General features: G+C 32.1%; 1 protein-coding gene across 3 annotated transcripts in view; it reads left to right on the top strand.

Moving 5' to 3' along the window:
- Positions 1–911: 911 nt before the first annotated feature.
- LOC107455051 (uncharacterized) overlaps positions 912–14268 on the top strand; it is a 78405-nt gene continuing 65048 nt past the window's right edge. Inside the window, exon 1 of one of the 3 annotated variants that reach the window (XM_016054722.5) lies at positions 912–1139. In XM_016054722.5, the coding sequence (XP_015910208.3) occupies positions 1072–1139 (68 nt within the window). In that variant the 5' untranslated portion in view covers positions 912–1071. The remainder of the gene's footprint in view (positions 1140–14268) is intronic. The other 2 variants (XM_087165741.1, XM_016054726.5) reach the window with 2 other exon arrangements.

A 14268-nucleotide genomic window follows, 5' to 3' on the forward strand; every position in this document is an offset into this window, starting at 1 on the left:
ATTTTAAAATCACTAAAAAAGAGAAGTTCATGGTTTAATACAGCAGGAATAGATTCAACCAAAAAATCATTAATAAATAAAAACTAGAGTACATGTTGGAACTCATTTACAAAGTAAAAAAATTACATCATGGCATATTAAGCCACCATATTGTCGGTGAGTTTTTTGTTATAGATTTAGCTCAAAATGCGAGTTTAAGAAACTGGACTCAAATTTGGACATAGCTCATTTTCAAGCTTTGCTTATTTTTTTAAATGCTCATTTTGAACCACATCCTGCTTTCTTAAATACGTATTTCAAGCTATGTCCCGATTCTTAAATCCTCCTTCATGCTGTTTCTAATTTCGTAAATACGCATTTCAAGCTGTGACCAATTTCTTAAATACGCAATTCAAGCTATGTCCAATTTTCCGCTTTTTGTCCACAAAAAAAGCTCAATGACGTTATCTTTTTGAGGAAAAGTATCTCATATTTGGCGACTTTATCTTCTAAGGCGTAGATCTTTCAAAGTACTATATATTCCCTTTCTAATACATAAAATATAGCAAATAGCTCTCAGGAAAACTACAAGAGGAGGTGCACAAAAGCAAACTTGAATCAATGAGTCCGAAAAAGGAGTCTTTCCACAAAAAATCTGCTACATATGACCTGCTTTCGAATTCATAATTTCAATTAAAATAAACATTAAATGAAAAAATAAATAAATGATGAAACAATTTGATATTATCGAAATTTTTACACGAGAGTCGAGTAAAGTTTGTTTGAACTTAATAGTGAGAAATTAAAAGAAATAAAGTTTAAAGGTTAAAGAGGATAACTTCTGACGCACTCTTTAACAAAGCAACACGAATTCCGATAAAATTGTTGTTTGATGGAACTAAAAGGTTCGAACTCCCCTCCCTTCCCACCCCCCTATCACGGACGTTCTCTATTCAGAAAAACACTTGCTGACCAATTATCATGTAGTGGGCGTACGCAGAGTATTGTGAAATGATTTCCTTCTTGACGTCCGCTTGAAAAAAGGTTCACTGCAAAAAAACTGTAGCAATTGATACATGAAAGGTTAAGGCTATGAAGCTTTTTCTAAACCCCCGATGGCTACTCATTCTAATGCTAATTATTCTATGCTTCTCATCCGCGTAAGTACTATTTTGTGCTTTATAGTGTTTTTAATTTTTTTTTCAGGGTCGTGCTTAGAGGGGGGAGGGAGCTAATTGATCGCTCAAGGCCATTAAAAATCAGTATAATCCACAAGTTCGTTCAAGTTGATCAAATTTTGTAATCGGAACCACTTTATATTGTTACATTACTTTGTTACATTACAATTTATTTTAAAATCGTAATGATGTATTGAATTACATAAATATAAGTTCGTATTATTTTTTTTCAATAAATGTTAATATGTTTTTCCATTGTTATTTATGAATAATCCTTTTCTGTAATTGTACTTTGCCTTATTTTCTCTTTCAAAACTGCGGCGTATTATGTAGCAAGAAATTTGACAATAAAACTTCGGCGTTGAAGTTTATAAATGAGACAGTCAATCCACCCTTCATCAAATGCTTTTTCCAGGTTTAGGAGAACGGCCCCAGTATGCTTTTTATTTTGGAATCCCTTGTGTTCTTGAGAAGTTGGTGGCAGGTTGAAACCCGAATTGCTGGGCGAGTGATGATATTGTTAGTATTGCGGTGATTTCTTCGGCGATTTTATTTCGAAAGAAATTTGAAAATAAAAACTCGGCGTATTTGGTAGCAAGAAATTTGAAAATAAAACTTTAGCGTATTTTGTAGCAAAAAAATTTTGAAAATAAAACATCGGCGTATTTGGTAGCAAGAAATTTGAAAATAAAACTTTAGCATATTTTGTAGCAAAAAAATTCATAATACAGTTCGTCTAGGACTATTGAAACCTTGAGTACAACTCTGATTCTTTCTTATGTCTTTTTCGTGTGGTTTTGTTTTATTGAATAAGCATTGTATGTAATTACAGAGTACCACAAGAAATAAAAGCATCAATTTTTAATGCCTGTTTCATACGAGGAGGGCGAGTGTATGACACCTTGATCGTAATAATTTTTGATGTACACAAAATGCCCAATTTCAAAAGCTATAGTTAGTTATAGTTTCGCAGAAATACGGTTATAAATAGTTTTCTTAGGCTATGTTGATGAAATATAATTAGGTATTTCGTTGAATTTACTTAAATATTATTTTGAACATTTCACTACTTATGTATAGAATAGAAATATATCTAGCACGAAGAAAATAATAATCGTTAGTTCAAACAAATAAGCAAACAGTCTATATTTTGATAGGAAAATGGTTCTTTAAACATTATATATACTTAAATTTTCTCAAAACATTTTATGTTTTTTCATGTTCAAATTATTTGTAGTTAAATTCATAAAAAAATAAGCAATGAAATTTATACTTCTGTGATCAATGGCTGGAGGAAAAACATTGCTGTCAAAAAGCCAAACATGGATATGAAGATAGCGTGTTTTTAAGTTGGAAATAAACTTATTTTATGGAGTGTGAGTAAACAAAACTGCACGCCGATGATTGATCTTGAACAGAAATAAATCGGATAACAGGAAAATTCTAAATTTCCCAGTACGGTAAAAACGGATTATTTGAAAATGTTAAAGTAGCCGCAACTGGCTTAGTATTTTTTTAGTTAGAGAATTATATACTGAAATGTGTATTTTTCACGAAAAAAAAATTTATTGTTTGGATTTCCATCTATTGTTATTATTTTTTATATTTTCGATTAGAAAAAAGCTATTTTAAATAGCTATATGCAACTTATGAAACTACTAAATAATTCTGAAGTTCTAAAAAGAATAAATAAATAACGAAGCATACGTGAATACAATGAATGAATTAATTCAAACTGATATTAAAAATTTTGTATAATACTTGATCTAATGATTGATCAAATCTGAAATATCTTCATTTAAAAAAAATAAAGAGGTGTTTAGTAATTTTAAATTTGAATTTAAAAAAAAACTTATAATAGATATAATTATCTGGGGCTATATGATAACCCCCAACTCCTCATATTACCATAATAGTAATATTGTTATGATAATATGATATTAAATTGTTCAAGCGAATATTTATAAGAACGTAAAAGATTACGATTAAGATGTCTCAATGTATTGTGCTACTATCGTACAGAAATTCTGAAAACTTGATTAGTACTTATATGGAAACAATCCTTTGGAAACATTTTGGTGTAAAAATTTTGCTCGTGGCAAAAAACGGGGCCTATAACTATTATCCCAAGCCTTTCAGAATGATCCACAACCTTTAAAAATGCATGATGCGTTGTATTTTTAATTGTAAAGCGAACAACTGCACTTTATGCAATTGGCAGGCTTTATTTTTTTTAAGCATTGTATTTTACAACAAGAAAAAGAATGATTTTTTTTTTAATGTAAATAAATCTATTATTAAACTTTAAACTTAAGCATCTATTTTGAACAAATTTCTACGCCTTGTTTCAGTTGAAAGTTGTGCAACATATGAGAACTTACTTTGAAAAATGGAAAATGTAACTATAGATTTCGTCCATTCTTAAACATTCAAAGGCAGCAAAATTTTTGTGGTGTTATTTACCCGATAGAAATTTATCTCAAAATCAGGGTTACTGCTCCTAAAATAGAAATGAAAACAAGTCTTATCATTTGAGTTTTATCGTATGCTAAAATTTGCAACAAAACTTTTCAAAGAGAAATTAGTCATGTTTGAGAAATAAATATTATGATTTTTTAAGAAAGAAGGTCTCTTCTGTATAAAATTTTGTATTTCTTGGAGGAATAGTCATCGGAATAACTGGTTATGATAAAATTACCAAATTTTATTACATTATAAACCATATAATATTGTTATTTATGCCAAAATCATTACCAAAACTCTTCGTTGAAAATTATCGGGTTTTTTTAGTGCTCCCATAGAGCCAGAAGCAGGGTAAATTTTACCATATTCTGATAACTTTGACCGTACCCTTTTTTATCTCGTCTTTATTTTAAACTAACAAATATTTAATAAAGCTTTCTGGAATATAGTAGAAATTTCACATTAGTTAGTAGATTTTAATAAGAATTAGAGTAAAAGATTTTAAGAGCTTTTGTAGTTGAACATATCAAATGCCGACTCTAACACTCTAGCACATATTGAACATATAAAACATTCCATAATCAATGTAATTCTAGAATTTTTGCTGGAAAAATAGAAACCAAAAATATCCATAAAAGGTGTAATAAATTTCTATTCAAGCTACAAATTTATTAAAATCTGGTGAATTACAGGAAGACAAGATTAAAAACTTCAAAACCTGTTCAATTGCTGAGAGAAAGGTAGAAGAAAGATAAGATGATGACAAAGTCTTATAAGTTTCTTAGGACTGACAAGCTGATTTTGATGCTTTTTAATCTTTTCTTAATGGTAGTTAATCAGATTCAGATAGCATTAATTTCTTGACAGACATTTAAAAAAAAAAACCAAACTGAGGGTGGTGATTACTGAACATTTAGTAAAAATTAATTGTGTTCCGAATGAAACGGGAAAACTTACTTAATTTCGAATTTCTGCCATGATTTTGTAGGTACGAAAAGTAACATAAGAATTTTAACCATTTGGTAGAATCAAAAATCATTTTTTTTTCCGAAATACTACGCAAAACAATATGAAAAATAAAAAAAAGAAGCTATTTTATAAATTACTTGGTCAGGACTTTTTCGTGTTATAAAATACTCATTACTACTCATGCAACATTTTCTTATTTTAATATCATATTACTAGCTTAATATCAACACAAGTGCCGACCAGATAGCCGAATGGTTAGTGTGCCTGATAGCGGAGCCGATGGTTGCGGGTTCGAATACCGCTCAGTGCATAGATGTTTCTTTCTCTCTCTTGTGTTCTATGTCCTTTCTTCTGTGTGAATGTAACCCTCCCTATAAACGGGTTTGTGGTTGTATGACGTGGGCGACGCTACTCCACCGCCGTGGCTTAGCCATAGATGATCACTGGGTAACAATAAGAGAGTAGCAATTCTGGCATTTCTGAGGCCAATGGGAAATAGGCCCAAGTGCCCGCTACTAACCAAAAAAAAATATATCAACACAATTCTACTTGTAAAGAACTTCACGCTATGAATTCTCATGTTTAAACTAAATAAATATGTTCACCTACGTTCATAATTTACATTTGTATAAAAGTTGTTGGAATAAAAAGTAAATGCAAAATAAGGGTAAAGCAAATTACTTAATTTATTAATCCATTTTTTAAAAAAAGGCAGCTTTCATCATAGCCTCGCTAACCACCGTTAAAATGATGTGGCTGTTTTTGACGTGAGCATAGAAATTTCAATGTCGCTTCGTCTGAAACAACTGGAATACCAGTTTTAATCAACAGCTAATTTAAAGTTAAGGTGTTTTATCGCCATCCATGGATCTTACCTCTTCAATATGATTCTTTGATTCGTTTAAATAGGTAGTTAAATAGGAACCCCAAAAATATTTTTGTATCTTGTTGAACTACATCATCCAATTTCAAGTAGTTCGATATGAAAATGAAAAATGCCATAGAATGACATTATTTAAGATGGCAACTAGCAGTTTAAAATTTGTATAATGCTTTTGAAAAGCTTAAATGGTTTCGTTAGTCTGTTTTATGTTTCATTGAAAACGATAGTATATTGCAATAAAGAGAAAAATGCTAATCAAACAACATAAAATTGAAAACGTGAACATGTTTGACAGATGAGAATTTGGAGGTTATTTTATGATTATTTCGAGAATAGCAAGTGCAAATATTTCAAGTAATATAAAATGTTTAATTAAGTAAAAACAATGTCTATCTTCATATAAGTTAGGAATTATATTAAATTAAAAATTTATTTTTTTTGAAGATATGTTTTTAACTGAATAAACACATTTTTTCTGTTTCAAAAGATAACGAATGTTGACAAAATAATTTGGTTTTACTTTAATTTTGTTTCAATTTTTAATGTACTAACATAATCACAAGTCTCAGAAATCTCAACTAAAATTAGCTATATAACTCTGGCTAATGAATATTTTTACGATATAATATTAAAAGTACAGATCGTGGGATTTCCCAAATTTATTGACATTCTGGCTCAAAAGGTGAAGATCTCTAGTTTCAATTGATCCATAGATTTGGTGAAATGCGTATACTTAAAATTTAAGTCGTATATTTAAAATTTAATTTCTCAAAAACTAGTATGCCAATTGTGCTCAAATGTTGTATTTTGTCATTTGAAATTACATTCCTTAAAATAATGTAAAAATTTATATACCTAAGAAATTATATTGAGAATAAAATATGGACAAAACTAACAGAGTATGATCAAATGTACCGAACTTTTGGCTTTTGGAGAACATCAAAAAGCTCGAGTTCTTACCGAAGCGTTTTGGTAAAATTTAGAACAAAATAGGGTTTTAAAATATGTGATAAAATATGGTAAAATTTGATAATTTTATCATGATACCATTGAGCGTGATACAAAAATTATTTATTCCGTATAATTTACTTTTCGGTTTTGTATTTTTTACTAAATGTGTGGTAATAAGATGTATAATTTTGAAAACCTGAATTTCTGATAAACTATTACCACCAAAAGAGATAAAATACCAAATGAATGATGCAAATAATGCATATTTTAGTTTTATTAAACTGATAGTTTTTTTTTCTTACCAGAAAGGTTCATCCAGTAAGGTAATTTTACAAGATTTTTTTTCTCCTGCACATTTTGTTTCGGTAATAAAATAACCAAAACGTGTAAATAATATTAAAAATTTTTTTTTTGCTTCAGACAATCATTGGAAAAGCGAATTTAATAGCCGTGTGGTAAAAAAATTTCGATTCTCTTAAAAAATTTTGGGGCTGCTCTCCACGTTTTGAAGGTCAAAAATCAGAATCCGAAGGGGGAAAAAAATCGTGTTTATACAGAAGAACTATTTTATGCTACTGAAGTTTTGAGTAAGATAATTTTGTTAATATGTTGCTCATAAGGATATGAATGAAAACCTAGGTCTGAGAAATGTTCAATTGTATTTAAAAAAAAATTAGGAATACTGATTGTGAAGTAGAAATGAATAAGAAGTAATTTTACTCGTAATATTACTTCTCGACTTATATTATTATAACAGTTCAGATTGGAAAAGTTTTTTTTATATATTTAAAAATTTCCTTATAAATATGAAGATTATATTATCAACATCTGATCCATAGGATTAAAATAAAGATTTCCAGCGAGATAACTAAATTTTTTCACAGCAATGGATAATCGTCATTATTTAGAACAAAAAATTTGAGAAAAATGCAATTTTGATGAAGAAAAAAAAAATCGCGTCAAATCCATACATTTTCACCTTGTAATGCACGCCAACAGGCTGCAAAGCGGCAGACATGGCATTTTTTTCTACGTGTTTAACAGTTAATAATTTGTTTATTCATTTCCTCCTATTTTTTCTTTGTTTTTTTACGCACAGTTAAATGTCAAGCTTCTAGGTTTCATAGCTTCTGCGCAACGAAATGAAATGTAACCTAAAATTCAACGCATAAAGCAGATGCGACAGTTTTCCTCATTTTTTTTTAAATAGAGAGATAACAAATGAAACAGCAATTTGAAAACTTTAAATTATATTTTATCTGAAATCAACATTTTTAAAACAATAACTTTTCTAAGCTTCTTCTAAGTTTCACTTTTCTAAGCTTTTATATTTCGATATTTTAGCTCTAGTCAATATAGATTGCGTAGTTCTGAATTAATCTGAATTAATTGGATGTACATTCTAGACACTTCGTTACTTCTAGAATAACTCCAAGCAGGAAGTCGAAGTATTCGTTCCTTTATATATATACCTACAAAAAATATCGTAGATACGTGTCCTGTGATAAATATCGAGATTGATTAATAATGATAATATCGTGTTCGCTGTTGACAAAGACAATTATTAAATAAAATAATACCATTATTATTGTCTTCTGATATCTTAAAGGATAATAGATAACACGATATCGCAATAGTTAGTAACGACGATTATCGTGAGTGTCGAATCAATGACTCCTAAATTTATTGATATAAACCTATTGGTATTGGTTTTTAAGATACGCATGATGAACCAAAATACACTCTATAACAAAAAAATCGACGCACCAAGAAGGAGTTGTCCGATTGAAACGAAAATTGGTGGATAGGAAGACAATGTACAAAAGAGTAAATGATTAAAATTTCAGAACAATTGAATAATTTATTACAGAGTTACAGTAACAAGTTCAATAAGGTGTTGACCCACCTCTACCTTGGATACAAGCTGCCACACGGCGTGGCATAGACCGATAAAGCTCCCGGATGGTCTCTTGCGATATTTCCTGAAAAATTCGATCCAATTGTCGAACGAGGTCAACATTCCGTTCCAGATGCAATCGCCTTCTCATCATATCCCAGACATGCTCGAAGGGAGAGAGATCTGGTGATCTGGCAGGCCAAGGAAGAGTTTGACACGTTTGCAGACAGTTCATAGCAATACGTGCCATATGTAGTCTGGCATTGCCCTGCTGAAAAACCAGTCCAAGGCGCTGCAAAAGGAGCAGTAGCAAAACAGGTTTTAGGATGTCGTCGACGTACCGCTGTGCAGTAAGTGTACCTCTAATGACGACCAAAGGGGTCCGGCTGTCAAAGGAAATGGCACCCCAGACCATAATACCTTGTTGAGGGCCGGTGTGGCGTGCTATAGTGAAGGCAGAATCCCCCCTCTGCCCTGTGCTTCTCTAAACACGTCTTCGACGATCGTCAGGACATAGTTGGAGGCGGGATTCGTCGCTAAAGACTATACGTCCCCAGTCGGCATCATTCCAGCCTGATCGAGCCATGCACCACTGTAATCTGGCTCGTCAGTGTGCAGGCGTGAGTGGCAGGTGACGTAACGGTCGCCGCGAGCGTAGATTTCGCTCTCTCAACCGTCTGTGAATGGTCATGGTGGACACTGGCGTTTGAGTTGAACGTCTGATGGTTGATAGAGATGAAGAAGGCGCTATGACAGCTGCTCGGTTAATCACTCTGTCCTCACGCTCTGTTGTAGCCCTTGGTCGACCGCTACCATCCTGACGTTGAACTTTGCAATTTTCCACCCATCCTTGCCAGCATCTTCGAATCGCCGCATCGCTTCGACTCAAATGACGAGCGATTCTCAGATTTATCCAACCGGCCTCTTTCAATCTAATGATACGACCTCTGTCAAACTCTGAAAGTTACTCATAATGAGCGCGAATCCTGCAGCGAGGCATTTTTTAAGTCGTTGAAAGGTAATCTGAATCGCAATCAAACCGAAAGTTTTAACAACCGTTAAAGAACTGCTCCTTATTACGTCTCCTGGAAGCGCAGTTCCGGTGCGCCAGAGATCAAACTATTCGTTCATTAGACACCAAATTTTAATCATTTGCATATCTGTTCAAAACATTCATGCATACTGTTGTTTGGTTGAATAACACAGAGGCTAATGCCGGCAAATAAAGTATTTATTAAAACATAATATGAGGAAACAATAGTTCGCACACACAGTGCTACACATCTGAATCAACCAACAACTAGTCAGCTTCTTCAACAAATATATATCTATTTCCCCTATCGGGAAGTCGTTGTATTACATCACGCAACTTGCGCAACTTATTTGAGAAGGAGAGGAAAAATGAGATTTTATTTGCATATTAACAACACTCCCTCTGCGAATAAATACACATTTTTCCACAAAATATAAAACATAAATATACTAAATTTCTCATACAACTTAAACTTATTAACAATTAATCAATTAAATTTATTTGTGACACAGTCCAAGTGAGCTTGTCAAAAGTTACAGCTTTAGTTAGGAAATCTGCGATCATTTCGTCCGTTTGCACATACTCTACTTTAATAATTTTGCCAATTATATCCTTTACGTAATGAAGTTTCAAATTTATATGTCTCGTTCTCGAAGATGATTTTGCACTATTCAACCAATCAATTGCAGATTGATTGTCAGACGAAATGGTCACAGGTTTCTTTACAAATATAGAACAATGCAATTCTTCCAATAAATTTAATATCCACATTAGTTCTCTACAAACACCACCTAAAGAAACAAGTTCCGTTTCACAAGTAGATAGAGCAACTGTTTTTTATTTATTGCTCTTCCATAAAATTAAAGAATCACCTAACATTACAATTTCTCCTGAAAATGATTTCCCATTTTCAGCATTTCCCCAGCTTGCATCGGCATGAGCATTCAAAAATCCTGATTTGTTACTAAAAAATAATTTTTTATCCTTTGTACCATTGAGATATTTTAACACTCTTTTAGCTAAATTAAAATGTCGTTTCTCAGGTTTATGATTAAATTGAGATAAGTAGCTCATGACAAATGCTAAGTCTGGTCGTGTTCTGTTCGAGAGATATAAAAGTTCCCCTATTAATTCCTGATATTGTGTTTGGTTAACCATTTCGTTTGAACAATTAAAACTCCTATCCTCACCTCTTACGATTGGTGTTTTTACACATTTAGAATCAAACATACCATGTTTCTGCAGTAAATAGTTTATGTATTCAATTTGAGACAAAGTTACGCCCTTCTCACTTTTATTTATTTCTATACCTAGAAATTTATTCTCTTTACTTTCTTTCACTTCAAATATCCGAGATAATTTTCCCACTATATCATTATACATTTGTAGATCTGAATAAATAACTATTAAGTCATCGACGTATATTCCAATATAAAAATACTTAGAATTCTCTATTCTAGTGAAAATACAATTATCCGAAGCTAGCTGTTTTAAACCAAGTTTTTCTAATTCCCGTTTAAGGTGTAAATGCCAATTTCGACCTGATTGTGGTAATCCGTAAAGACTACGTTTTAACTTGCATACTTTATTTTCACCATACAAATGTTTAAAACCTGGGGGAATAGTCATATATACAGTTTCTTCCAAATTACTATAAAGATATGCAGTTTTAATATCTAAAAATTTTACTTCTAAATTTAATTTGGCAGATAATGCTAACAACAAACGCAAAGATTCGGTACTTAACACGGGTGAATAAGACTCTAAATAATCACGATTTTTTACTTGATTAAAACCTGCTGCTACTAACCTAGCTTTGTATTTATTTTCTTTCATAGTAAAAACCCATTTACTCTTCACTATTTTTACATTTTCAGGTTTATCTACTAAATCCCAAACATCGTGTTCGTGAATAGAATTTAATTCTTCATTCATCGCTTTTTCCCATTTTAACCAATTGTTATCACGTTTAGCTTCATCAAAATTACCCGGAATATTAGTTACTAAGTTTGAACTTGCGTTTTCCTTTATTCTATCTGATCGACGTACACCTAGCTCTAGTAACCTGTTCTCGTTTTCAATTATTCGTTGTTCATTTAATTCCCTAATCTTTTCTTTAGTTGAACCTACTGGACAACCGCGAGTTTTAGTTTCACTTAGATCTCGGGTATCTTTCAAATCCAGTGGAAATTCAAAACCTGTATTTTGGTCTTCTACATTAGTTTGAATATTAAAAAATTCATCGATGTCATTAGATTTATCCTCACTAAACAAATTACTACTACCTAATAATTTCTCATTAAATTTTACTGAACGCTCTTCGATTACTTTATTTCTTTCAGGGTCGTAAATACGATAAGCTCGTCTTTCATTCGAATATCCCAACATAATACCCTTTTTACCTGGAATCGAAAGTTTGTGTCTTAAAGCTTTAGGAACGTGATAGTATACTGTAGATCCAAAAACACGTAGATATTTATAGTTCTGCCTTTTATTAAAGAATAATTCTTTTGGAACTTCAGTTTTACCTTTTCGGGGAGTTAGGTTAGTAACATGCGTTGCATAGGCTATTGCTTCAGCCCAAAAATTTAAAGGAAGTTTACTATCATAGATTAATGTTCTAGCTCTATCTAACAAAACTCTATTAGCTCGTTCAGCTTTACCCAAACTTTCTGGGTTGTACGGCACAGATTTTTCATGAGTAATTCCACATTCACTGAAATAAAACTCAAGATCTTTGTTTACAAACTCAAGACCATTATCACTACGAAATTTCTTAATTTTCTTATTTATTAAGTTTTCAAATTTCAACTTAAAACTTACAATTTTATCAAATACTTCGGTTTTGTTCTTAAGAAAATAAGTAAAATACATGCCAGAAAAATCATCTACTAATATTAAAAAATATCTTGAATTACCTAAGGACTTAACTGGGAATGGTCCACACAAATCACCATGTATTAATTCTAAAGTTGTTGAACTTTGAGGAGTTAAAATACTAGAATGAGGTTTTCTGGTAATCTTAGAAATATCACATGATTCACAAGACAATTCATTATCAATTTTTAAATTTAACATTTTACACATTTTACGCATATAATCAGCACTTAAATGACACAATCTTTTATGCCAAATTACATTCATTTCAGCGTTATTTTTAACTTTGTTACACTCAGAAAGACATACCTCGTTATTAACATTAGGTTTTAGCTTAACTTCTAATTTTTTATTCACATTTAAAGCTTTCAAAACTACGCGTCCATTAGGAGCAATAATTAATACTGAGTTTGAATGTGATTTTACATTAAACCCCAAGTCCATTAAACATGTAACTGACAGTAAATTATGACGTAATTCTGGTACATACAATACATTACTAATTATAATTTTTGCATTATTACTTAGTGAAATAGCTTTAACAGTTCCGGTTCCTTTAGTATCTAATGCAAAAGTCTTACCTGCCTGGTATATTTTACTGTCGCAAGCATCTATAGATTCGAACCAGCGTTCATCCTTGCACATATGAGACGTGGCTCCGCTATCCAGGATCCAACATTCGCCCACTTGTCCTTTCTGTTCAGCTGAAACTAAGGCGTAATCATCTGGAGTAGCACTTTCGGATACCAATGTCTCTTGAAAATTTGGTTTTCGGCGACCTTTTACTCTGCTTGTTGATGGTTTGAAGCCTCTATCTGCTCCCACTTCTTGATGTTTCGAATAACAATCCCTTGCTATATGTCCCGGTCGTCTACAGGAGTAGCAAATTTTTCTATGTAAACTCTTCTTCTGAGTAGCATATGCGGATTCCAAATTTCTATGTCCACGGGATTTCTGTAGTAAATCTTTTTCTTCTTCCCTTAAGACTTCAAGTATTTCTTCTATCGACTTTTCTCGTTGCGTTTTTAAAACTTGTTTTATGCGCTCATATTTTCCAGCTAGACCTCTGACCGTGTAGAACACTAATTCTCTGTCAGATATTTTCAGTCCCAAGAAAGCACACTTAGTCGATAATCCTTTAGCTCGAGCTATATAATCGTTTACGGCTTCTGAATCCAGCATTTCTAAGCTCTTAAGTTCGGCACCCGCATCAATCTTTCTATCTTCCTCAAGCCCAGTGTAGGTAGTTTTAATTCTTGTCCACAAAGCTTTTGCATTCTTTTCTTCTGCATATTGCAAAGCTTGTTCGTCTGATAGAGACAACTTCAAGTATGATACGGCATCTTGGTTTGTAGTTTCCCAAACCTGCAATTTACCAGGGTCAGTTGGAGCTTCCTCTGTCAATGCCGACATTAGTTTTTTGAGATTCAAAACCGCTTCCATTTTCATGGCCCAAAGATGATAATTAGTTCCAGTCAACTTCGGAATTCCAAAAACTAAGTCCTTCTCCATGATGATGGTAAACCACGCTCTGCTACCACTGTTGTTTGGTTGAATAACACAGAGGCTAATGCCGGCAAATAAAGTATTTATTAAAACATAATATGAGGAAACAATAGTTCGCACACACAGTGCTACACATCTGAATCAACCAACAACTAGTCAGCTTCTTCAACAAATATATATCTATTTCCCCTATCGGGAAGTCGTTGTATTACATCACGCAACTTGCGCAACTTATTTGAGAAGGAGAGGAAAAATGAGATTTTATTTGCATATTAACAACACATACGAAAATTCAAAGCAATCGGATGATTGCTTCTTGGTGCGTCGATTTTTTTTGTTATAGAGTGTACTTATTAAATGTTTTTTTTCAATGGGGTAATAATAAAATTTTCCAAAGGAAAAAAAATGCAATTTACTTAAATGAAGAAATTTTATTATATATTGTGAAATATTAGTACTTTCTGTTAGTATAAAGCACTATATCGAAGTTCTGTCTTTGGAAAGCATTATTTAATGAACGTAAAAGGGAGGA

The sequence above is a fragment of the Parasteatoda tepidariorum genome, chromosome 6, assembly GCF_982258835.1.
Source record: "Parasteatoda tepidariorum strain Cologne lab strain chromosome 6, Ptep-v5.0, whole genome shotgun sequence".
Lineage (NCBI taxonomy): Eukaryota > Metazoa > Arthropoda > Arachnida > Araneae > Theridiidae > Parasteatoda > Parasteatoda tepidariorum.